This window comes from Melanerpes formicivorus, unplaced genomic scaffold, assembly GCF_026170545.1.
Source record: "Melanerpes formicivorus ecotype bairdi unplaced genomic scaffold, bMelFor1.0.p_v2 SCAF_1, whole genome shotgun sequence".
Classification (NCBI taxonomy): domain Eukaryota; kingdom Metazoa; phylum Chordata; class Aves; order Piciformes; family Picidae; genus Melanerpes; species Melanerpes formicivorus.
In genome coordinates, this window is record NW_027142353.1 from 50379441 (window position 1) to 50407376 (window position 27936).

Consider the following 27936-nt stretch of genomic DNA (forward strand, 5'->3'; position numbering starts at 1 on the left):
GACCAGCTTAAGACAAGGGAAGCAAACTGGAACACACAAGATGATATCCTGAAGTTCCCTGGAGTATCTGGAACTGAAGTGTTCCTTGTGTTCTTTAAAATTCCACTCAATGTCCATTCTACACAGGTTAATGTACCAGTATTTAATCACAGGATGTTGATAACGAAAACTCATTTGCCAAATGTAACATATGCAGCGTGCCACACAAAATCCCACATACATCTATGAAGCTCCATCCTTGGTATCTATCCACAGTAGAAAAACAAAACTTCTTAAAAAAAAAATCTTTGAATCCTCTGTTTTTAAGTCCTGGATTTAACTAATTGAACTTATTACTTTTTTGATAAATATGATTGGTTTAAACATAAATTCTGCAGTCTTTCAGAAAATAAATCAGGCTGGATTTGAAGGCACCAAGAGACAGATAATATTACTCTTCCCCCTAGACTCTTCTTCAAAGAATTCTTAAATTTTTATTTTAGTTTCCCCATTTGAATTAGCTGACTTTCAGGTTTCAGTCATTCTTTTTCATCATTCTCCACTAAATAGTGCTTTAGCAGACAATATCTTTGTATTTTCAAAGGATGGAAGCCATTATCAAATGACCTCAGAGTCTTCTGTCCTCTGACAACCTAAGCAGACGAACTCCTAATTGTATGCCAGGCATCTTTTTCAGAGTACTTAGACATTGCATTTCAGTGCATGCTTTCCACTTTTTCAAAACAGACTTTCACTAAAACTACACCATCAAAGAACTTTAATATTGGTACCACAAATGCTACATAACCCTCCCCCTGGAGAGAGGGTGAACTAGATGACCTTTAAAGGTCCCTTTCAACTCAAATCATTCTGAGATTCTAAAATGATGTCTTAAATTATCCAGATCAGTCCTGCCCCTCTTTGAAAGGTATCAGTAATAGAATTCTGTCTGAATACAGACAACTACAGGCAGGAAAGTGCTAACTGTGAGTACAGAGTCTTCTTTTCAACTAGCATTGTAATTCAAACAGTTTTAAGTAAATTATTTGCATGAAGTTCACAGATTCACAGACTGCATTGGGTTGGAAAGGACCCTCAAAGGTCATCTTGTTTCCCCCTCTGCAGTGAGCAGGGACACCTCCAACTAGATCAGGCTGTCTAAGGCAGTGTCAAGTCTGATCTTGAATGTCTCCAGGAACAGGGCCTGAAGCATAAGTTTTTAGTATGTTGGCAAAACAGAGCTTGAATTTATCAGATAGTAGGTGAGTTTCGTGTTGGTTTTTTTCCCCCCTCCATTTATCTTTTCAGAGAAAATTCCAGAGGCAAGGGCACAATTTTTCTTGCTTTCCTCTTTTTCCCTTCCAACTATGTCAAACATCTGAAGACATGAATATTAAAAATTATTCTGAGCTAGATGTTTTTTTGATGCATCTTCTTAGTAACATAATCTATTTGAGATGAAGAAGCAAGCACAACAGGTCATTTACCTTCAAATATCATAATGACAACCTCAAGCAACCTCCAAGCTAACAAATAAACTGTTGTTAACAAAAAAATATAGTAGAAGTAAAAGACAAATTGTAGTAGGGGAAAAGAAAAAAGTAATCTGGAGAATAATGCTACTGGAACTTCACTGCCTTACCGTATCCCATTTCTCTGATCAAAGGCTGGTATCATAGATGCTGGATGTTCAGACATTAGTGCCACTAGCAGCTGCAGGACATCATGAATATTTTCATCCTGTATGACAAGCATCAGTGTTATTCTACAAACTAGCCTCAACAGCAGGCTTCCCATAGATGTGATAGAATTGCTTATAGTAAAATATAGGTAACTACTGAAATGTACCTCATGCATTGTTAGTAAGTAATTTAATATGCTCTGCAGTTCATCTTCTTTCACTCCTCGATCCTAAAAAGAAAAACATGGAGGCAAGGTATTCAGAGAAAACAATTTTTTTAAGTTTGGCTCAAGAAAAGCTTGGGCCAGGTCAAATAATTCTACAATTTTGTTCTATTTAAACTCAAAAGGCTAAATTATCTCCTTTATAACATTGTTTTTCCTTATCAAATTAACAATTCAACCCAGTATGAAGTCAGCCCCTTCTTCCTGCTAGAGAGGACTGTTAAAGTGTGGGTCCTCAGATACCACACACTATTACTGCCCACCTTCCAATCCCTGAAACAGAACAGAAAAAGCAGGTGGAATGAACCAGGTGAGAAAATACTGATTTTCAGTCTATTCTCAAACAGCAGATTACACCTCAAAACCTAGGCTTCAGCCGTAACAGAGAAAGAGTTCTAGACCATTTCAGCCAGTCTTAGAATCAAGAAAAGGCTAAAGCAGTAACTAATTTAACAACTGCCGCTACCCTTTTGCCATTTGATCAACCAAGCAACTACTTACTCACACATAAAAAAGTGCCCAAATACCTGAAAGGTTTTGCATGTACATTTAATAGAATACATATGGCATAGATTGGTGAGGTTAATAAAAAATATTCTCTGGATTTCCCACCTCTATATTGATTAGCATGTGCATGAACACAAAAATTAACCAGAAACAGCTACAATACCTGATGAGCATTTAATATTTATTACTGTGAAAGATCCAATTACATGTACATAACAGACCTCAACTGGTTTACCTTCAGTATAAGTTGTTTCAAAAATAGAAGCATAAATGCTCTTAGTGATATGATTTCTTTCTGTGAGGGTCGAGGACCATCTGAAAGAAGCAAAACATACCATTTTAAAATATAAACTAATTCCTTTAGTGACTGGCTTCTTAAAGAGATCACAGTTACTACAACAGATTTAGTATTCTATTCACTTATAGATGTTTATATTTGCAAATGATATCATTCACAACCTTTCAGCATGACATTTTACAGCACCAATATATACATACACACACACACATGAATATGTGTAAGTATATACGTATAGTTGTATGTATATGTGATGTTTCATTTAGAAGATAAATAAATAAATGCACACTTCTTTTAAAAATAAAATACATTATAATTTACTTGGAATAAGTAGGCCACTATGCTGAACACCATCTGAATGGAAACCAACATAGTAACGATTAAAGAAACATTAGGGGTGGTCATTACAGCCAACAGAAACTGATGCTATTTAACTACCATCTGGAAAAAAATATTAAACTTATACCAGCCAAAAAAACACAAACCAGCTGTAATCCACAATACTTGAAACTATTCTGTTTGAGGAAGTACATCAAGGAAACAGAAGTATCTAAACAAATAAGAAACATAAGCCTGAACAACTATATTCACTTGAAACTTGCTGTATTGTATTTTCTGTTTTCCCCTTTCATAGTTATGACTGAACTGGAAATTCTTTTGTAAAGTTCCTACTTTTCAAATGATGTGTGTCTTATGCAACAACACATGACTATGGGCAGTCTTAAATTTTGCACAGTGGAAGGAAATGCAGTCTAATTTATTTTTTCACCAACCATTTAATCTTAAGCTGATAAACACATAACAAAGCTCAATAACACTCTTTGTCCCAGTATTATTTCCAATCCAGATGAATGGAGCTTTCTAATGGAGATTATTTAACAGCCTCCCTTGCTAGTCCTTTAAGTGAAACCACTGCTGTACACACAGTAATTCAAGTTTGCAACAACAGCAATCTGAAGGTAAGTTATAGCTGTTTGACAAGCAGGAACAAAAAAAGAGTTGTTACCCCTCTCAAGTTTTCATCCTTGCTTAAGAATGGAGAGGGGCAAACGGGGCACTTTCATGAATAAGCAAATAAGCCTCAACCTTTTCCCACCAGCGTGTGTGAAAACAGCAAGGATAATTTTTATTAAAAAAGTATCATACACACCTTAAAAATGTAGGAACAGTTTTACATCTGTATGTTCTACTGGCATCACAAAACATCTATTTCCTACTGTAAAAACATAAGTAAGGTTGATTTTTTTTGGTGCTACCTGCAACTACTTTAAATACTGCATATGTTTTCATGGCAATGGTGTGCTCCTAGACAACAGCTATTTTTTTCCTAATTCAAATGTGGATTTAATTCCTCTATCTGCATCACAGAAATCTGTTTCTTCACACACCCTCTTCCCTCCTACACCTTATAGGGATTTAGTATTAGCCAATACCTGAAAAGCAGGCCTAAAACCCAGGTATTTTCTCTTTTCTGCAAGTGTGTAATTATATAAAGAGCAAATAGAACACTAAAGCAATGGGGAGCTCTGCAGCAGAAATCTTAAGGAGGGATTAAAAGAAGATATTCCAAAATAACTGGGAACCTGAGTTTCACACTTCTTATTCACATACCCACTAGTTTCTCTGGAGAAGTGCGAGAACCCTGAAGAGAACCCTACATGCATCAGATACCAAAGGAATTGCTGTTTACAGGTTATATATGCCAAGCAGCCAGAACAGTGCTTTTTGTTCAATCTTCTAGTAATATTTATTCCTTGTATTTTCAGTTGTGTCTGGGAAGCTTCACTGCATTAGAATCAGAAAAAGGAGACAGCCTCTACTCCAAAGACTTCATCAGTTTGAAATAATAAAAAGGGGTAAAAAAGGTAGAGAAAAACAAGGGAGTCTTAGAAAAACTGCAAACTATGTAACCAGAAGTCAGCTACGAAGACTGGAAGAAAAGGACTCCAGTGATAGCAATGCACTGTGCCCAGTTCTGGGCCCCTCAGTTTAAGAAGGACATCGAGACACTTGAACGTGTCCGGAGAAGGGCAATGAGGCTGGGGAGAGGCCTCGAGCACAAGCCCTATGAGGAGAGGCTGAGGGAGCTGGGATTGTTTAGCCTGGAGAAGAGGAGGCTCAGGTGTGACCTTATTGCTGTTTACAACAACTTGAAGGGTGGTTGTAGCCAGGAGGGGACTGGTCTCGTCTCTCAAGCAACCAGCACCAGAACAATAGGACACAGTCTCAAGCTGTGCCAGGGGAAGTTTAGGCTCGAGGTGAGGAGAAAGTTCTTCACTGAGAGAGTACTTCATCATTGGAATGTGCTGCCCAGGGAGGTGGTGGAGTCACCATCCCTGAAGGTGTTCAAGAGGGGATTGGATGTGGCACTTGGTGCCATGGTTTAGCCATGAGGTCTGTGGTGACAGGTTGGACATGATGATCTTTGTGGTCTCTTCCAACCTTGGTGATTCTGTGAACAGTCATCTGACACAGACTGAATGGCATCAATTAATCTAGGAAACAGTAAAGCTACATAAAATGAATTTGCCACTGTAATTGTTATGTCACCACACTTTTTGTTTTCAACTAGAGGTTGAAGAAAGTCATTGCTAGTTGAAGATTCATTTAAAAAAAATGCATTATTGACCAAACAAGGGCATAATTTATGCTATAATATATATATATATATATATACACACACATACACACACACACACACACATTATATACATGTATATGGAGGTAAGGAGAGACAAGGAGATCTTATTTTTTCAAATCAAACATTGAAAAGTAAGGGTTTTTTAAGACCATCAATGGACACAGACAAGTCAGTATCATCATCAATCACAAAATGGCAAACAGTACTGCTAAACATTCAAACCAAACCCAAAACACCCATCAACAAAGAGCCAGTACAGCAACCATAAATCCCTAATACAAAATAGCACCATGCTTGTTAACTGGCAGAGTAAAGATGCCTCCCTTATGCCACACCAGCATGAGTCACTAAATAATTTCCTGCTTTTAGATTCTTCGTGTATGTATTTATTGCAGTTAGCACATGATTTGCATCAGGTATTTTTTTTTTTAAATATATACTCATAACAAGAGTTAGTCAGCTTTATCCAGACAGAATAAATGAAAAAAAAAATATTATCCAATTCATCCTTGCAGTACAGAGCAGCACAGAGCAATTATAGGGGCATAAACCAGAACTAATTATGAGGGAATAAATAAATACATTCAGAGAGGGAAGTACAATCAGTACTGGTATAAAAAAAAACTGATTGGAAGCTTTAAATTAAAAAAAAAAAAAGAAAAAGATTTCTAATCCTGTCTTTGGAAATAATACACTCTGTTATCAGTTCTACAAGCAAGCAAATACAACTGGCTTTTTTTACATGTAAAATGCAGGATTTTTGACTACTTATAGTTTCATAGTTTCATAGTTTCATTCAGGGTTGGAAGGGACCACAAGGATCATCTAGTTCCAACCCCCCTGCCATGGGCAGGGACACCTCACACTAGATCAGGCTGGACAGAGCCTCATCCAGCCTGCTCTTAAACACCCCCAGGGACGGGGCCTCAACCACCTCCTTGGACAACACATTCCACGGTTTCACCACTCTCATGATGAAGAACCTCCTCCTCACATCTAGCCTGAATCTCCCCACCTCCAGCTTCATTCCATTCCCCCTAGTCCTATCACTACCTGAGATCCTGAGAAATCCTTCCCCAGCCTTCCTGTAGGCCCCCTTCAGATACTGGAAGGCCACAATTAGGTCACCTCGGAGCCTTCTCTTCTGCAGACTGAACAGCCCCAACTCCCTCAGTCTGTCCTCACAGGAGAGGTGCTCCAGCCCTCTGATCATCCTTGTGGCCCTGCTCTGGACACGTTCCAGCACCTCTACATCCCTCTTGTAATAGGGGCTCCAGAACTGGACACAGTACTCCAGGTGGGGTCTCACCAGGGCTGGAGTACTTAAATCCATAAAACATGAACTACAGCAGAATTTTATTTCCACACATGCATAAATAACATCACATGTTATGTGGATCACTTTTGTTGAAATACTAAAATTGGTGAAGTTCTGAGTTGCTGAAAACAAAGGTAGCAAGTAAAAAAGCATTAAGCATATTAAGCACTGCTACTTCTAGCATTCTAAGAGTATATTCCTGAGTCAGCCAGACCGGCCTATCACATTGGCAGACTGCACTTAATGTTAAAAGAAACAGCATCTGGTGAAGAAAAGTGATGTAATATCTGGGTGATTAAACATTTTTGAAAAGTTTTCAAGAATTTTATCAACTGAAAGCAATTAATATGAATTTGATAAAAAACTAATATGAAATTAAATTAATATGAATTAAGTTTAGTTACCCATCACCTCAGCAATTACTACATTTTCACAGTCGTTTGCCTGAAAATCACCACAGTTATTACATCTGCATTATCCAAAAGTAGAATTAATAGGAAATAAAGCCCTAGTGCTGATTTGCATGGAGAAAACTTTATAGCTATGCTGGATTTGTACATACATTGCTATCACCTTCCTCCCTGTTAAGCCAACGTTCTTCAACTCAATACAAGGAAAGCTATTTTTAAAGACAGGAAAGTAAGTATTACAAAATACTTTCTTATAGCTCTATTCATTACATAGGACTTCAGCAGTCTGAGCAACACAGAGGAAGGATGGAAGAAGGTAAGGAATAAGGATGAAAGTTGAGATCAACCTTAAAAAAAGTCAGGTTTCTCTACAGAAAGGGGTAAAAAAAGGAGAAAATTCAGATGTACTAGATAATAATATGTAATTTGAAAATGTGCACGGCCTCATAGTTCACCAGATGCCCTCCCAATGGCTGTATGAAAGCCTCAGTAATTGCAATTTTGATGTCATGCTGCTATACCAACCCACCAGTAATTTACACTATGTGGTTACCTTTCTGGTAGCCTACCAGGCAACCTACCTGGTTGCCTTCCTGAGAAAAATACAGTATTATCTGGAATTAACATAAATGAGGAGCAAATGTACTATGTTCTTAAAATAAGAATGAAAGAAAAGGTAGGAAAGTAAACCAGCCATATGTACGCTAATTTAAGAGTTAACAGATTCATTCCTCATTCTTAATTTTGTGTCCTGGTGTACACCATGCCTTCTGTTCAGATGTTGATGAATACATTACATATATTTTTCGTAGCTATTCAACTGGCATTACACATACAAATTATCCAAAAATACAGCTAACTGCAGAGGCACAGATCTGGGCAGTATAAAAACAAGCGGTACCTCCTACAGAAAGAAACATCACACTGTTTCCACAGAAGGGCAAGCCTACCCAGCAGGAAGTCTGTAACATGCAGTACCTCTTCAAAGTGGTGTTACATACTATCATGACACATAAGTACAGAAATATTTTAATTAAAAACAAGCAAACCAAAACCCCCAATCCCCTAAAATAATTACATCAATAACAAGTAGACAATATTATCAAACTTACAGTCTGAAATTAGTTATCAGTTTTCCAGGTCTCTGTTTAGGTGTAAAAATGGCTGATATCTGGAAACTTTACTTAGAATAGAATAGAATAAACCAGGTTGGAAGAGACCTTCAAGATCATCGCGTCCAACCTATCACCCAACACTGCCTAACCAACTAACCCATGTAACTAAGCACCCTGTCAAGTCTCCTCCTGAACACCTCCAGTGACGGCGATTCCACCACCTCCCCGGGCAGTCCATTCCAATGGGCAATCACTCTCTCTGTGTAAAACTTCCTCCTGACCTCCAGCCTGAACTTCCCCTGGTGCACCCTGAGACTGTGTCCTCTTGTTCTGGTGCTGGCTGCCTGGGAGAAGAGACCAACCTCTGCCTGTTTACAACCTCCCTTCAGGTAGTTGTAGAGAGCAATAAGGTCACCCCTGAGACTCCTCCTCTCCAGGCTAAGCAGCCCCAGCTCCCTCAGTCTCTCCTCATAGGGCTTGTGTTCCAAACTCCTCACCAACTTCGTTGCCCTTCTCTGGACTCGTTCCAGTAAGTCAACATCCTTCCTAAACTGAGGGGCCCAGAACTGGACACAGTACTCGAGGTGTGGCCTAACCAGTGCATTGTACAGGGGCAGAATGACCTCCCTGCTCCTTCTGGCCACACTGTTCTTAATGCAGGACAGGAGGCCATTGGCCCTTCTGGCCGCCTGGGCACACTGCAGGCTCATGTTCATCCTACCATCAACCAGCACCCCCAGGTCCCTCTCTGCCTGGCTGCTCTCCAGCCACTCTGACCCCAGCCTGTAGCACTGCATGGGGTTGTTGTGGCCAATGTGCAGAACCCGGCACTTGGATGTGTTAAATCTCATGCCGTTGGACTCTGCCCATCTGTCCAGGTCTCTCTGCAAAGGCTCTCCTACCCTCTAGCAGATCAACTCCTGCCCCCAGCTTGGTGTCATCAGCAAATTTACTTCCCAACAGCTGGTCATTCCAATCACAAATACAATGTGCTTATAAGCTCATCAGCTGAGCTTTTAACATTCTGATTTCTCACAGAGCTCAGAAAGTGGTTAACCTGTCTCATGGTAACTATACCTATGCAAAACAACACTGTAACCCTCAATAAAGTAGATCTCTGAAGCATGAAGGATAAATCAGTCCCAAGGTAGGATTCAGCTCACTCTAATTTCACACATGTACCATGTAGTTGCCAGCATGTGAGACCAGCTTCTAACTGTCCACTGAAATCAGTGGAGATCCAATCAATATAGCTAATGGAGTCTAGAAAGTAACTACTTCTCAAACTAAGTAGTTCTCAGGGTTCTGTCAACTAGAGATAGGACACAGCTTCCAAAACATACTAATCAGTGTGACCTGAAATGATGTAAGGTATCCAAAACACCTACAAAGAACAAGCAGATTTGAAGGCAGGTGGGATACCCCATCATCTAAAATGATACTAGAAACCCATATTCGGGCAACTCATTCCTGCATTCCACTGTCTATAAGCAGTAGATGCCTATCTCGTATGGAGACATCTTCATTGCAGGTACCAATAATGAATTCAATTCTCTTCAGACAGAGGGGACCCAGAATCAGTATAAGTGGAAATTATACATTATCACTGACAAAAATCGTCAGCTAAGTAACCACCATGGTTAATTTTCATAATCTGATATTGCAAATTTTTCATTCAAATAAAGAACTGTGTCTTTTTGTTGTAAAGCAAATCGTAGTAGTTTAATGAAGAATATGTTTAATATTATGCTATGGAGAACCACAATGAGGCCTCAGATCCAACAGCAGCTATTTCTGTGATCCTCAACGAGTTACAACTTCACTGCCTACTATGATAATCTAGTTAGAAGAATTGTGCCTTCCATTTTTATTTATTTAAAAATAAATAAAGAAAAACCTTGTACATTTAGCTCACTTACAAATGAAGAACTATCCAATAACTTACATGCTTTATATGTCACATTCCTAAATATTTGGATATGTGACAGCACTAAAACATTCCCAAATTATTCAATTTCTCAGCATGACAATAATAGTTACAGAATAAAGATAATTAGTAAGTTCTCCTATATAATTTAATTTTTTAAGTGACTTTCAGCCAAATCCTCCCTGCTTTGCACAAAAAGTCATCTAAATGTAATGACATTACATCTGGAGTGTATAGGATTAGAATGATATCTGTTCCATGCAGTGTTTAGCCGGTAGGCATTATTGTATTTAGTCATCGTTGCTGTCATTCAGCACTTCCTGAGCTAAGCTAAGCACATGACTATAAGCACAGTGAAATCAACCTCTATTTTATAAGAAAAAAATAAAATTAAAATAGAAATATAGATTCAGAAATCTCAGCAGTGAGAACTAGAGGTTTCCACATTATTTTCAAGGTCTCTTAACACAAACAAGTATTCAAATCCCACAAAGCTTACTTTGGCATATGACACACACTTAACATTTTCTCTTTGTTACAGAAATAAAATAAGTGATGTTCATGTTTACTAAACTGTGCCTACTGTGTGAGTGAAGAACTGAGAGGGATTCTTCTGGGAATACATACAAATACAAGGAATTAACATCAGAGGTACTTTCACAGTCCTTGTACTACTGAACACTAGTACCAATTATTGCCATTTAATTACCTCCTTGTCTACAGATGCAAGGAGCTTTCACACATTCATATCATAAATCTTCTTATACAAGAAATGTTTATACTTTCTTTCTCATGCAATGCACTTACCTAATCCTTTAGGAGTGATGCCACTGCTGTCAGCAGGATTAACCACCCAGTAGTAGTATTTCAGCGTGTGCATTAACTGCAGTACTGTCCCTACTCTGCGTATAGTGTTGTAGATAGTAGCAGTTCCAATGAATTCAGCTGACAAGTAGGTATACAAAGACAGCTGCACCTGAGGAATGTAATAAGTTATCCACATAAATGTAAGTTCTGTATTAGCAACCCTACCTTGTGGGGGTTTTAGGATTCACTTAGAATAGGATTTAAAAATGTGAAAAATAATTACAGCTTTAGTTTAGGGCAGGGACTGGACTGACAACCTGGAATGACCTCCAGAGGTCCCCTCCAAACCAAATTTTCTATGATTCTATGATTCAAGTTGTAAGAATATACAGTTTTGTTTCTCTTCTGGCTTTTTATAATGGAAATAGATATTTTCAAATTTTAGGATCATGTCACATTTCACTTTGGTGCACATTCCTCAACTGTGTATTTATGAAAACAACTAATTCATAGCATCATAGAATCACTAAGGTTGGAAAAGACCTTGAAGATCATCAAGTCCAACACTAACCCAACTACCATGACCACTAAACCACATTTTGAAACACCGCATTTATATACTTCTTGAACACCTCCAGGGATGGTGATTCCACCACCTCCCTGGGCAGCCTCTTCCCATGTCTCACTACTCTCCCAGTAAAGAAGTTTTCTCAATGCCCAATCTAAACCTCCCTTGGCACAATTTCAACCCATTTCCTCTCGTCCTATCACTAGTTACTTGAGAGAAAAGACCAACACCAGCCTCACTACAACCTCCTTCCAGGTAGTTGTTAAAGAGCCTTCTCTTCCCCAGACTCCTCAGATGCTCTTTGTCCAACACATTTTCCAAACCCCACACCAGTCTTGTTGCTCTTCCCTGGACCATGTTCCAGGACCTTACAGTCTTTCCTATAGTGTATGCACACAATTACCAGAGATGAATGGTAACTTTACATAGATTTTATCAAACTAAAATACATGATTTAAATTAAAATGAAAGCTCATGTGAATGTGTAACAAAAGATATCTCATCTTCATTTTTATCTTTACAAGAAGTATGCTTAATCTTTAGGAAAATTAATGCAACCACTGATCTTTGGACTGGGTTTCTAGAAACAGACTTGTCACAGAATTAGCCAGAACCTTAGGGAAGAATATAACTGCTTTTAGGAACTTATAAGTGACATTGGAGAACATAGTTAAACAGATGTCATGATCTATAAAATCTTTGCTAGAAGAAACCTAAGTGCCATGGTATAAGAGAATACCAGTATTTATTTTCCTTAATTGTAGGAAAGCCATAATAACATCATTCAAGTGTACAGTTACCTTTGCAGGGGTATGTATCCAGATAGCAGGATTAAAAAGGATGTGATCACATAACTGCTTCAGTAGAGGTGCTCCATGAGACAATCCATCCAAATATTTTGCAAATGACAAAAATTGCTCCAGAACTGCTCTGGTTATATGAACTCTAGATGACTGGGTAAAAATAATCAGAAAGAGCAAAGGAATAAAAACTTATTTCTTAATTTACTTAGAGGAGAAATAGGAAGTGACATTTTCAACAGGTTCATCTTTACTAAATACGTGCCATCTAGTGCATTTTTAGGTCAGTGAATTTGAAAGGAAAGACAGAAAAAAATATCAGCAACTAATACTTTCTAATAATATCAATGGTCTACCTAATGGTTACATTTAACAGGTTAAAAATATCCATCAATAGCTGAGGTTAAATACTTTTTAAATGTGATATTATTGTTATTTAATTTCACCACTGGACATCATAAAGCCCTGGTCATTATTATACTGGCGATTATTATACTGACTGCATTCTAATGAATACTACAGCAGCAGACAGTCAAGAATGTTGGAGCCATGAGATTCAATTGTAGGAGTATTACTATCTTGGTACACTGACAGTAATTATGTCTCCAGATTATTGAATCACAGTAAGGGGGTTTCATGAGGATTGTGGGCCAGGAGGCAGGTAATAGTCCTCAGACAGGCGTCTGAACTGAACCTCAGTTTTGTGATAACTACTCACCATGTCTGAAAACAAGCAAGTAAAGTGAATGCCTCTTGCATTTCCTTATAAATGATTTTTTTTTTACAGTTGCTATTTTACATTTTTTCTTCAAAACACAGAGCAACTATATCAATGATTTCAAAACTGAGCCACAGAGGATTATCTTGATTATTTATTATCTCTCTCACACACACACACATATGCAAGTTTAAACCTAAATTATGGAGTTTCCCTGATACATGTGTGCAAACTGGGAGCAAGAGAACTTTCCTAAAAGAGAGTTTGGAGATCATAGAGTGGAGAAACACAACTGAAAATGACAACTGAAAAACACAACTGAAGCAATTTACAAGGAGATCTAAAGTAAAAGCATGAATTAGACAAATACTATCAACTACAGAAACCTAATTCTTTGAATATTGCCATATGAGAGAACATAAAAGACGAAAATACTCTTGTAAACAACTTTTAAGTATTACAAATCAAATACACCTTATATCACAAATATATTCTATCAGTTTTTTGAGCTAAGTAACTGAATATATCACAATAACAGTAGAAATACTAAAAAAGCCCCCAACACAACAGACACAAACCCCTCAAAACATACCTTTTCAAGGAGATAGCCAATGACTAGAAAACCTTTTCCACCAAGCATTTGTTCTTGCATGGCTACTGAACTTTTAAGAAGCTCAACCAAGAAAGCCAACAGGGTAGCACTGCATGTAAAGAACAAGCATCTTTTCAGATCACAAATTTAGAAAAATCCATCTTTCACACTCTCAATAATCATCAGCTATGAAGTGACAGAAACAGGCTTAAAGTGATGAATAGTTCTTTGAAAGAGTACACTTTTACTTTTCTGTAGAAAAATTTCTCCAATGATTGTTCACATATTAAAATGGCAAGGAGTGGGAGTTTATATTCAAACATAAATGCAAAATCACTTTGTCAGCTCTCCTGATTTTACCAGGACTATTTCATATTTTAACTATCCAGTCCTGCATCTTGCAGGTCTAGCCAAAGGTTTTGCAGTTGGAAGAGGCAGGGGATGATGAGTGGGATCCAGCTGACAGTGATACAATGATGCAGGCAGCAACCATTTCAACCATTTTCCCATCCAAGACTATGCTAAATAGCCAAATTTGCAGACAGTAGGTATATCATCATTCCACACTTTCATTCCCTTGAGTCATTACTACTACAGAAAAGAGGCACAAAATAGCATAACTTGTATGTAGGCAACAATGACCTCCAAAAAGCACAGCAGAACAACAGCAGGGTGGAGAACTTCCACCATACTTTCTCCAGACCAAACAGAAGAATAACACCTAGGCCTGACCAAATAAAAGTTGAAAGTCACTTTCATCCATTAAGAAAAGCAGAGAGAGATTCCAGAAGTCAGAAGGAAATCACCCAGCATCACATCCTATGTTATCCCAATCAGTAAGAGAAGGATCGGGTTGGAAAAGAAGGGTTCAGACAAGTTTATGGTTTAGAAACAGAAGATATATGAAAGACTTCAGGGGACAGAATTAGCAAGAAGTGAAAGCATGTTATAAAAACGAATCGTATGACAGATCAATGCACCCTGGGGGGAAAAAAAAATAAATTAAAATCACAGTTGACTCTGGAGTGTTGATGAGGAAACAAAAATATAGTCGCATCTGTTGCTGAAAAATCCAGAAGAAAAAAACAACAAGAAAACAAACCCCAACATTTCTGACAGAAAGGAAATATTTAAAATGATTTCTCAAGTATCTTGAAAAGGTGGGTGACAGAAGGCATTGTACTACGTATACAATGCATACATAAAGTCATAATTCCTTTTCTTAAAATAGTTACAGTAGTTGCTAGCTGCACAAATGTCTCCAATCATGAAAGTTCACACATAGGTGGTGGGCACAGGCAAGCGTGAAAACTGTGGCTTTTGCAGATAGGAAAAAGTGTATTAAAGGAAACATCCAACTTGCATTTCATAAATTTCAACTTCAGTTCCAGTAGCTAGTCAGCTGAAGGTTCACTTGCTCTCCAAATAAAACTTTTACTTTGAAATACATGTTGAGATTGGTTAATCCATGCCAGCACCAAAAAATAATGAAGTTGCTGAGGAAAACAAGTTTTATTCTATTTGGTGAGCAAGGCTGCCAAGCGAAAAGTACACAGTGTAGGCAAAGTACATGCTGTGAACATGAAATAGTGCTTTGTCTCGCTTCATTGTTGAATGGTCACAATAATCAGTCTAAAATCACATACAGAACGCTCCACAGTGTCAGCAGTAAAAGAACACAGATAATATCCATTTACAGTACTACAAATCTTTTATCAAAACAGCCTGTCAAGCTGTCACATCAATTTCAAACCAGGTTATATGCATCATTTTTTTTTCTAGCCCGACCAAAAGTTTCTATTTTATTTGTCATCTAAAATAAAGATATTCATCATTTATACCACATGATAGTTCATAATAAAATAATGCAAAGGGATGAAGATGTATGTTTAGAAATTAAAAAAAAATAATAATTGGATAGGTCAAAGATAATTCCATATAAATGGTGCTCACTATCCCTGTTAATGAGTAACCTTATGACTTAGGAAGACAACCTATTATATATAAAGAATGGCACATATTTTTGCCAGATTAGGCCCTAAACTACAACAATAAATAACATTAATATTATATTGAAAAGCCAAAAATACTCTGTACATGATTTACCAAAAGCCCTGTTCTTTGTATTGCGGTTTATCAGTCTGAACTATGAACTTAGATGCAAACTCATGGGCTGGAGTTATTCTTATCTCATAGTAATACAAGATCTACAAGCAATTGTTCAGAAATTGTGCTAAGACTCTTAATACATATTGCAAGGCGCACTAACATCCTAACAAGAGAGATTTTTCTCTCTTTTCATCTTTGTAAGTACACATAAAATACACCAGTAAACACAGGAGTAATTGGTAGCCAATATGTAACCATGCTACAGACACAGAAACATATGAGCTGGTTCTATGGGAAAAAACCTGATTTAATGAAGTTTATTACTTCAAATAGAGCCCAAATACCACTTTTTAAGCTATTAACTATCTTTATGGGGAGTACAGCTAAACTAATTAATCCTGCTACCCGCATTAGCTCTGTACAGAGCTATCTTAGCTATCATCACAAAGTGATGCCAATGTTTCTAGTTCCCGGAAAACATTAATTCAGCCAGTATCTTGTGAATGAGCTATGCCTTTCCTAAGTCCAAAACAGCTTTTAACATCTATTGAACCTGACACAAAAAGACATCACAAGCCAGCTCTGCAGAGTCAGCTCAGGACTGCAAGCAGTAACTCTAGCTTCTAATCCTTCCGCATTACCCAAGATTGCTGCCATAAATAATAGATCTGACAGCAGTATATATTAATCTAAATCTTGGGATAGTACACATGAATGCATCAATACATCTTACACCTTCAAGCACATAAAAATATTCCAAATACCAGAAAAAGAAGCAGATAAGGAGAAACACTTTGCAGTTACAGAAAAGTTTCAGGTAAATACTATTCAGGACCATAGTACTGATAAAAACTAGCATCCTAATTCTCCACATCAGTATGCCAACAGTATTCTGGGATGCATTAAGAAGACTGTGGCCGACAGGCTGAGGGAGGTTCTCCTTCACTCTGCTCTCATGGGGCTGCACATGGAGCACTGTGTCCAGTTCTAGGATCCCCAATTCAAGAGAGACAGGGAATTATGGGAGGAGTCCAGTGAAGTGCCACAACAATAAGGGGAGCGGAGCGTTTCTTTTGATAGGAGAGGCTGAAAGACCTGGACCTTTTTAGCTGGGAAAAGAGAAGACTGAGAGGGGATCTGTTAAATTAATACAAATATCTGAAAGGTGGAGGTCATGAGGATCAGGCTGGGCTCCTTTTAGTGGTGGCCAGTGATAGGACAAGGGGCAAAAGGTACAAACTAGAACACAGGAGGTTTCATTCGATCTTAAGGAAAAACTACTTTGCTTTGAGGGTGACAGAGCACTAGAGCAGGCTGCCCAGAAAGTGTGTAGAGTCTCCTCCGGAGACTTTCAAAACCCGCCTGCTCATATTTCTGTTGAACCTGATCTGTGTGAACTTGCTGTGGGGGTTGAAGTAGATGATCTCCAAAGGTCACTTCCAACTCATACCATTCTGTGTTTCTGTAATATTTTAGTGATAGAAGATTCTCACTTTAAGTACAGTACTGAAGTCATGACTACCTGAAGACGACTATCAGAGACAGGCAGAAAACTGATTACATGCTTGCTCTGATATTTGTTTCAGAAATCTTGCTTACATGTGTATCAGGTGAAGTACCTTTTTCGGAGGAGGATGGAGGGAATGAAACTGCACTGAAAAACAGCTGTTGAACAAAATAGTGGTTTTACATGTTATGCTCTCTGTCTTATGTACATCATCATAGATGTACAAGCTATGTATATAGATGTACAAGACAAGCTAATAAATTGTTGAGGGAGGTAGTGGATTCCCCTACATTAGACAATTTCAAGGCCCAGCTTGACAAGGCACCAGGCCATCTTATTTAAACTCTCTTCTTACCCTGAAAGGTTGAACTAGATGAACCTTGAGGTCCCTTCCAACCTGGTATTCCATGAATCTATGAAGCTTCACCAGTCTCTTCAAAACTCCTCTTTCCATATACATTCAGACTGACCTCAACTAAACACTTAAGAGTGTGTGCAATTTATAGAAATTCACACTGACATAATATTCTCAATATTGCATTTTAAGACTTTAGTCTTCTAGAGAAGTGACTGCCTCATTCAGAGGACTGTATCCAGAATGTGGAACATATTTCTAATGATAGTCAATTTATGTAGTCATCTTGGCAGCTGAAAACAAACTAAACCCGAGGATTTTAAATATAAAAATTTTCATCTGCAGAACCAGGTTGCCAAAATGATGCTTTTAAAAAGATTTTGTTGGCACAGGGGAAATAATACTGATTAGAAGGCTGTCTCCTAAGATGAACAGTTTTTCAAACATCATTTAACAAACTTACCAGGAACTAAAATGCATTGGATTGCAGCAGGGCTCACATTAAACTTGCAAAATTCTGCGCAATGCCATACAAAATTTCTCTCCACTCTTGCCTATTTTCAACTCCCCTAGATACAAAGGTAAATATAAACACCCTGCCTAGAACAGTTCAGTTTGTCTCCAGTGCAGCCAAGACAACAGATACACAATGAAAGTATGTATGTCAACCAGCACAAAATCAGACAGAATTGTGATTTTTACTGCAAATATAATTATATTTCAGAACAAAATTTGTCCAGCAGTTTGCCATTATTAAGAAGCAGGAACGAACAAACAAACCAAATCAAAACAAAAAAGGCAAACATGAAGATGCTGTATTTGCAAAGGTTATGATACTATTTCCTCTATAATTTGTGCATTGCAGAGACAGTAAGTCTCTGGATTACCGTTAGGGAGAAAACTGAAGACTAATTACACTATTACTGCATTGCCTGACTTCTCCCTCAAACACACGTGTCCCTTGTGAAGACGTTTTTTTAATAAATAAAACAGAAGCACAAAATTGGTGTTTGCAGCATACTCTGACAGGAAGATGTTCATAGTGTTTTCACATCTGTACACATTTATTACATTTGTGAAGTCCCTAACCTTATAATTCAGAAATTTTTTCCCATATGAAGTACACTGTACTCTCTACAACTACCTGAAGGGAGGTTGTAGACAGGTGGAGGTTGGTCTCTTCTCCCAGGCAACCAGCACCAGAACAAGAGGACACAGTCTCAAACTGCACCAGGGGAGGTTTAGGCGGGAGGTTAGGAGAAAGTTCTACACAGAGAGTGATTGCCCATTGGAATGGACTGCCCAGGGAGGTGATGGAGTCACCATCATTGGAGGTGTTCAGGAGAAGACTTGATAGGGTGCTTGGTTGCATGGTTTAGTTGATCAGGTGGTGTTGGATGATAGGTTGGATGCGATGATCTTGAAGGTCTCTTCCAACCTGGTTTATCCTATTCTATTATATTCTGTAAAGTTATAAAAAAATCACCTGGCTTGTTTGTTGTATATTATAGCTAATATAGTGCTTGTCATATATTATCTAAAGATTTAGCAATAATATAAATACTATGCTTCAACAGTTCATCATTATGTTTCAACATTAGAAAGTTTCAGCATTGTAATCTTCAGGCAGTCATGCCATATTTCTCCTTAAATACACTGCAGATATTCACAAAGCCAACAGTCTTCAAAATACAAAGCTAGGACACTTCCTTCTTCATTAAGAATAATTACACACATAAATATTTCATTGTCACTGTCCATTTACATCTATGGGAATTTTAAAGAATTTTACACATTACACATAAAACAAGCTCACAGTGGTAATCTGAGAGCTACAAAATCCATATGCTATGCAAATCATTGAACAAAATGGAACCACCTTTGTCGAATTCTAAATTGACCAGTAGTTTCCACCAAGAAAACAATTATTACTGTTTTGTGGAGCTAAAATAGAGGATATTTTAAATAAACCATTCTCATGAAATGAGTTTCTATGACTTCAACTTAAAAATGAAGCATCTTATTAGGAACATCAGTCATACATTCAAATAAACTCAAGTGACAAATGCTTTGGAGGAATAAAGAAAACCCTAAAAGTCAGGAATTTGCACCACTAGGACAGAAACAAAACCAACCCACAACAAAAGAAAACACAATATAACCCCCCAAAAAACCAAAAACCAACCAAAAAGAAAAGACAAATTTCACTGTTAATTATGTTTTAAATTGCTACATAGATCAAACACACTATTCTACTCAAAATCACAGAACCACTCTTTCTCGTGATAATTTGCTCAGAAAAAAATTTACCTCAATTATATTAAGTTTCATCTTGGGTTGTGTTTTATACAGTTATCTGGATTGCATGTTACAAAAGGCACTTTTAATCAAAGCAGGCATGTAGCTATAATGATCCAAGTATGCTGATTAATAACAGATGATTTAACTTGAAGATGCTATGTAAAAGAGAATGATTTAGGTATTTGTTCTATCTGATCATCTCTGGGAAGGATTCTTAATAAACGAATGCCATTTGCATATTCAGCTTCTCCAAAATAAGACAAAAGGATGGTATGATCAACTCCATCACAGGCTGTTTATATGGTAAGTTCTGTAAACAAATCTTAGCAAAACCAGATAAAATTATACTAAGGAAAATCACACACCAACAATTAATGCTTTATTTTTAAACAAAAGAAAATCCTAAGTGTCTTGCCCCTTGACTTCAAGTCAAAATGCAATACTGGCCATATTGAGATAAATTATTACTAACACTGATACTCTATCTGCTGGCTACCCATTACATCTCACTGTGAGCCAACAACTTAAAATTAGTTTAGCTGATTCATTAAATAATTTCTTACTTCATCAGAATACTTGCTAAACGTTTCATAGTAGACTTAAGAAATCCTCAAGGAGAAGCTTTAGCAATGTTTTTTGAAGAAGATGTTATCCACTTCTTTATTTCATTCTTTCAGGAAGAAAATCAAAGCACAAAGGGTAAGCATGGATTTCAGAAACTGTTTGGATTGTACTTATTAATATAGGTTGGGAATACAAAAAGGGATTTTCATCAAATCAAACACTTGTGCAAGTTTTAATGCAGCCAATTGCTCTGCTTACTAATTACCATATTCATTCACTCATTCCTGTTTTGCAGTCATGACCATTAAAGTCTGCATGCTGCAAAGCCAAGAAGGGTTCCCCTTAATCAGGTCAAATGCTAGACAAACTCAGAGCTAAGAGATACAGATGGTGGGGATGGAGAGGAAGCTCCCATGAGCTACAGTTATGGCACTTCTCTAGAGTGTTTCCTTAGCTTCCAGTTTAACTACCTTTCTTCTCTCTGCAAGGTTGTTGGGAAGAAAGTGGAGATTACTTCTTTTTTTTGCTTTTTTCCACATCTTTTTCTCATAACATATGATGAGGACAATAAAAGAAGACTAATAAATATGTTTCATCCAAACTGATGACACTAAACATGAGTCAGTTGAATAAGTGTTGCGTGGGAGAACTAGAGAGAGATGCTGTTACGGACCTCTGCTTACAGGCAAAGCATTTTGTGATACAGACTAAAGCCATAAATTAGCCACTCTTAATAGTTCCTGTACCTTCTGAACTTTGTGGAGGAATCACATTTTGGGAGTTTACAAAGGATTTCTACCGCAATAAAGTGACTGTATTTAGAGTATAAACTATCACCCAAGCTGTGTGATTTGGCAGGTCATGTTCCTTCCTGTTTGTGATGATTCCAGTACAATTGATTTTACCTGAGCTTAGCTAGGTTATACTAGAGATATGGAATTCCAGGTGCAACACGCAGTCTTCTTTCTTTTGAAATGCAGAAGAGTGATACCATCACCCAACTCTGCAGCCTGAATTGCAGACTGCAATTGCAAATGCAACAACCTTGAAAATGATCACATTCGTACCTATTCTCAAGTCTAAATACCTAGGCCAGCTGACAAACAAGAAAATTCTTGAAAGACAGTATGAGAGGGCAGGTTGGGTAGGATACTATTTGGTATTCATCTTATTTTTTACCATAATCTTAAAGATATCTTAAAGAATGAAGCTAGTGACATTATTAAGGATTATTGGAAACTCAGAGAATTTTCATATTAAGGTAATAAAAAAATCAAGACATCAAATCGTACTTCCTATAAGCTGCGCTATTTCCTATTTGTGGGAACAGACAGAAAGTCTACCGGCTTCCTATCAAACAATGCATCCGTTAAAAAGTAGATGTAGCAACATCACTAGTTACAGACAGGAACCCCAAAAGTAATTATCACAGTATAGCAGAGAGCAAGGGGCCAGACTCAACGGAGTCTATCACAGTATAACTTAGGTTGGAAAGGACCTCGAGGATCATCGAGTCCAACCTATCAACACAGACCCCATGACTAGACCATGGCACCAAGTGCCACGTCCAATCCCCTCTTGAATGCCTGCAGGGATGGTGACTCAACCACCTCCCTGGGCAACCAGTTCCAATGACGAATGACTCGCTCGGTGAAGAACTTCCTCCTCACCTCGAGTCTAAACCTCCCCTGGTGCAGCTTGAGACTGTGTCCCCTTGTTCTGGTGCTGGTTGCCTGGGAGAAGAGACCAACCCATTCCCGGCCACAACCACCCCTCAGGTAGTTGTAGAGGGCAATGAGGTCACCCCTGAGCCTCCTCTTCTCCAGGATTATTTAATTAATACAAGGATATTAATTGATTAAAGCAAAACACACAAAATGTTTACAGGAAAAGATTAAGAACAGCAGTTGCAATATCACTGCTGCTCCCTCACCAATGTTACCATTTCAATGACTTAAAATAAGTGGGCAATGTACTCTGCACTATGGTTACCTACATTAAAAAGAGAGAAAATAATGTAGGTAATAAAACTGACTGGAAAGATACCTACATTTACTTTGCTACAAATTTTTGGTGGGTGTATACATCATCTTTAAGGAAGTTAAGGTGGGCTTAGGCACTGCATTTATTTAGTATGCTAAGCTGCAAAAGTAGTTTTAATTTTTACTGTATTGTGCATGCAATTTAACATATCCAGTCAGTAACTTCTAAGATAAGTATATTAAAAAAAAATCTTGGAATTGCTTCTATGTAAGCAAACAGCTCAGGCTCATTTTGCTTTCAAATATTTTCCCTGTATGGTACAGCCCAAAGCAACAAGTTCATCTGAATTAACACTTGTTTTTATTCTGGGATGGAATTGGGACAGTGCCAAAGACTGCACACCAAATACCTTGTCAGAATCAGTCTGTATGTCTGTGCTCAGCAGACCCAAAAGGATTAAAAACCATACAGAGATACCACAAGTGAATAAAACAAGTCCTTTCTATCATATTAGCCATCTTCCTATTGTATTACCGAACTTCCTATTGTATTACCCTTCTAGGATAATCAAAAGACAGCAACAATAGTGTCTTAACAGAAAAAAAAACATTGTATTAGGCTTGCATGGCCAAGTTTGGGTAGCAGGGGTGACTTCAGCACACTTACACTGGGGTATCAAGCTATTTATACTTCCCACCTCCCAGGAATGTATTAAGGCAGCAACAATCAAGGAACAACTTCCAAGTCTCCCCTAGTTAGCCACCATAAAGAAATAAATTCTACAAACATGGTAAGCCTTTACAAACACAATCACCTGCTCTTATTAGGCATCACCTAGGTTTTATTTTATTGGTAAAGTGGCATAAAGATTACCTGCTTATAAAAATGCATACATAGATTGTAATGGCTGAATGCTCCCTATTGCTGCTGTAGATACATTTTCATAGCTAAGAAGGGTGTAAAAAAGCATCAGATCAACAGCTACATTTTGGAAAGGCACATGTAGAGACAGAGTAGTCTAAAAAACACGGGTAAAGAAGGAAAGCACTCAGTAAACAAACTTCTTCCCTAAACAAACTTCTTCCCTATTTCCACTTCACAAATTATTCTGAATTATAGCCCTAGTTTTCATGCTGAGCCTCCTTTCCCTATTGTCTCCTTTCTTTGCCTCTAGAAAGCTTTCAATCCTTTATTTGGCTACTTCCTTGTTCACTTCAAATATTATTTTTCTCAAAATCTCCAGCCTATTAAATTTAATGTAAGGAAATAATACACATACACCAAAACCACGCTAATTCAACACTTAAGTTACATCTTTTCAAGCAGTCATTTGCTTAAAAATCTTCTGAATATGTCCTCGAGTTTGAATCCCATCTTATAACATTATGCATTCGTACAATCACAAAGCATAATGAATTACAGATCACTTTTTAGAATATAATCTAATTATAGAAGAAATGCATTGATTTATTCAAGAACAATAACTTACAGTTCAACTAACTGCAGAAACGTTCTGTACATTTAAACTCGTACTTCACATTTTCATTCACTGGAAAGACTACAGACTTGGGAAGAATTTTTTAAGTCATCTATCTCAACTTACAGAAGTTACATTATATTAGCTCTCCATTTTTAAACAGACCTAGCTGCTGCTCTGATATTTATTTCGGACTCAGCTCATCAATGAATTTAAAGAGTATTTTATTCGTGTGTACAGGCACAAACACACATAATCTTCCTTATATTGGAATAAAGCTCTTTTGCCTACTGTCATACCAGTAAATAAAACCATACAGGGACTTTTTTTTTTCCTTCCAAAATTTATTTCAAATCAAGTGTTGTTTCTTCTATTCCCCTCACATCACAATACTTCAGTGTGAAGTATATAACGGAAAACAGACTCACAAAAAAGTAAATATCCCCCAAGAGCAAATACAGAAATAGCTTTTCTGTGTTTAACACTGAAATGAAATAATTCATACCACTATACTGCTTGAAAATAGAATATATTATTTTAAGACTGTGCTATTTCTTCTAACATTGTGCCAAAATATTCTTATGAATTACAATAACTTTTCACACTACAGGAAGAAATGGAAAACAGCAACCATCTTAGCAACGTATATTTGAGTTACCAAAGGGGAAAACAGATGACTGACAAAATCTCACCAAATGGATAAATTTCTTAAATTAGATTGAGGTAAGTTATTTCACTTTAATTTTTCAAAATTAAGGAATTATATACTAAGGTATTATATATTAAGGTATTATATATTTATTTTTCAGTTAGCTAATTTATGACTGAATATCTAACATCATAGGAAATGTTCAGAATAATTAACAGCGGAGTATTCTAAGCAGGAAAATAAGCCAGGTACACTGGCTCAGGTGCTCTGAATTACATACCTATTTTAGAACTTATTCAAATACTGGAGTCAGTTTCTGCTGCCCCTAAACATCCTTTTCTAGTAGGTTTTGGTTACATTCCATCCTACAGGGAATCACAGAATCATGGAATTGTTAGGGTTGGAAGGCACCTCAAGGATCATCTAGTTCCAACCCCCCTGCCATGGGCAGGGACCCCTCACACTAGATAAGTTGCTTAGCGCCACAACCACCACAGCAATTCTTCAGCATGACCTTTTCACTTGTGTTACCTCCAAAGTATTAGGCCACACACCTTGTTCTGACAAGTTTAGACATCTTGTGTCACCACTAGAATAACAGTTTGCCCTGACAAGCAGGTAGCAAGAAACCTCCTTTGCAAAAACAACCACAGCTGAGCATGGGTGTTGACACATTCCTATAGAGTCCTTTGTAGGCTACACTTGGAAGAATTCATCTAACTTCTGTGCAGACTGTGGAGCTAGGGGCTACTTCCAGAGTATCAGAGTGGAGACTTCATGCATCCCTGCATAGAACTCTCCGTCCCAAGTTGCTATTTTAATTGTAATAGGGCCAAAAAATAACTGATTGCAGCTCTGTGACTTTCTGGATGTGTACTGAAATGAAATGAAATCTCTTTCATTAATCTTGAATATTATTAAATATGAAGTCAAACTGCACAGACTTTGAGAAAGTAAACAACATTGCACTCTCAAGTAAAAGCACGCTGGTTTCCATTAGAAGTTGGAACTGTCACAAACCTACCCTTAGAGACTGCGATTTTAATCCATTAGCTAATCCAATCAGCCTTATGCCAGTTCCACTTGGAATCTCATCAGATTCATACAATTTACAGACCTCTACTTTTTAAAAAACAGTATTATTTTCAAAGAAACCAGGGTAAGAAGTTAAGTCACAGCATTTACAAAGAATAAAAACCAAACATTCCCACGACAAAAACAGAAATATTCTTAGCTTAATTAATTTGTTATCTTGCTTGAAAGAAGCTTACCAAACTGTTGTTTCCACCTGACTGTCGTGCAGCTGTCTATTGTCTAACTGGGCAAAAAGAGGAAACAGAACTTGAATTCCTCCAATGGAATGAATTGCACTGTGAATGGAGTGGGTTACGATAGCTTTCACGTCCTAAATTAGTAAAACAAATAAATGGAAAAAAGCCAATTAAATTTCCATATGAAAAGGCAGTTGCAAACATAAATTGTGTACATCTTAACACTGAACTGGGTGCAATAGAAATCAGACTCATTTTAGCTTCGTTTCATTAAGTATGTTGAAATTCTAATCACTACACTTAAAGACAAACATTAAAAAATCCAGCTTCAGTATCATGCAAAACTTTGACTTATGCTATGAAGTATATATTTTTAGATTAAGAAACAGTAGTTTTTTGCTCTAGGACTGAGCAAAGAAAGGACAGTTTGAGTGATAGGTATGTTAAGAGATGAAGTAATACAAAAGAATGTTATCTTTGTACGCTAGCACACAAATTATCTGGTTGTCCAAATAATGTTAAGTAATAACAGAACATCAATTTAATAGCACAAACCTGAAGCATAAGAGCATGGGGGGAGTGTACAAAAATTGAAGGATTTTCCTTTGGTGAGGATTCAAGGCATAGCTGAGCATCAGTAGCCTTTGCATTGTAAGTAAAAGCAATGCTACTTGCAAGTTTCCCATCATAGAGCACTTGTTTATGGTGCTCAGCCAGGTGAATATCACTTTCAGATTTAAATTTGAATGTGCTCTGAAAAAAATGAAAACAACAACCAAAAACATAAGTTTCACAAAGTATTTTAGACAAAACCCTTGCCACAAATTGTGGATAAAATAAAGTGGACTTTAGAGAAACTGCTAAACTGTGTTTTCATTTTCCCATAGTTTAATGCTACTGAACAATGAGACAATGTTTTTACTTACTCTACTTCACATTAACATGTGAATAGACTATTTGGTAGTATTATTACTCTCTTCATTCAGTATCAGTGTTAACAATATTCAGAAGCAATCACCTCAAAGAAATGTGTCACATTAAACAGCTATACATATGCGAAAATAATAAAAAGAAGAGGAGATAGTGCACTAAAAATAAAGAGCAAATTGTATGCCTTGTATTTTAGTTTATATAAGATCACCTGAAATAGAATATTGAATCTTATCCCATTTTGATTAAAATAATAGTTGTTTTTAAACAGCATTAAGACCCATGTTTCACTAGCAGTCAGGACTATGTATAAACAAGCTGCTTACACCATAAAACAAAACCCCAAATAAATCATAAACACTGCATTTTGAATTAATGAGTCTTACATTCAAAGCTTCTGCAAATGAAAATTGAAAATTTCTACTGTTCTTAAGCACAATGCTGTTCATATCTAGTCTAAAACCAGGTTTTCTGGCAACAGTGACAAATCAATCAAGCACAAGATGACAGATTTCTGACTTCCTGCAATGCACTGTCATATTTACTTAAAGCACTACTTTTGCATCTAACAATCATTTGACAGTGGTAACGAGACAGGGTGCTGTACTGACACAAATAAAGCAAATTTGTTAGAAATTACCACCGTTTAATTAGTGCTGCATATATATTTCTAAAATCTTTACTCAGTTTAAAGTAATTTACTGCTGAGTTTAATCATCATGCACTTCACTTGTTTCCACTGCACGTAGTTATCACAACTCCCTTTATCTCTGGTCTTACCAAACCTTTCCCTTCCTGCGCCTACACAGTAAGAAATTCATGAAACTATCGAAAGTGCTATCACTGGGGTTTTGGTTATCCAGGTTAGATTTAAAATAGGCAGTTTACAGGCTACCAGCTTCCCCTTCCAAACAAATTATAGGTTCCTACCAATTATGTAAACCCTAAAACCCATCCAGCTTTCACAGAGCTCTCAAGGCTGCTGGACAGCCTAACAAAATTCTCCTTCCTGCAGCCAAGTGATGGAAAAGTGAATTTGCTGAAGTGACTGACACATGGTAATTTAAGGTCTTGTGACAAGCATCCATTTGTATATGGATTGTAAGATTGATGCAGACTGAACAGACTGCAGCTGCTGAAGAACCCTTGGAGCAGATTTGTCAGTCAGCCCTGTCCCATGCTTGGTGATGTCAAGCAGAGGGGAG

The 27936-nt window shown here is 37.3% G+C and overlaps 1 protein-coding gene across 11 annotated transcripts in view; it reads right to left on the reverse strand.

Moving 5' to 3' along the window:
- The window catches only part of NBEA (neurobeachin), a 505074-nt gene that overhangs the window by 347704 nt on the left and 129434 nt on the right, over window positions 1-27936 (reverse strand). For all 11 annotated transcript variants that reach the window (XM_068142943.1, XM_068142938.1, XM_068142931.1 and 8 more), the window contains exons 9-16: window positions 26357-26554; window positions 25802-25935; window positions 13586-13694; window positions 12276-12428; window positions 10908-11076; window positions 2627-2706; window positions 1828-1890; window positions 1622-1719 (exon numbers count right to left, since the gene is read on the reverse strand). In XM_068142943.1, the coding sequence (XP_067999044.1) occupies window positions 1622-1719; window positions 1828-1890; window positions 2627-2706; window positions 10908-11076; window positions 12276-12428; window positions 13586-13694; window positions 25802-25935; window positions 26357-26554 (1004 nt within the window). The remainder of the gene's footprint in view (window positions 1-1621; window positions 1720-1827; window positions 1891-2626; window positions 2707-10907; window positions 11077-12275; window positions 12429-13585; window positions 13695-25801; window positions 25936-26356; window positions 26555-27936) is intronic.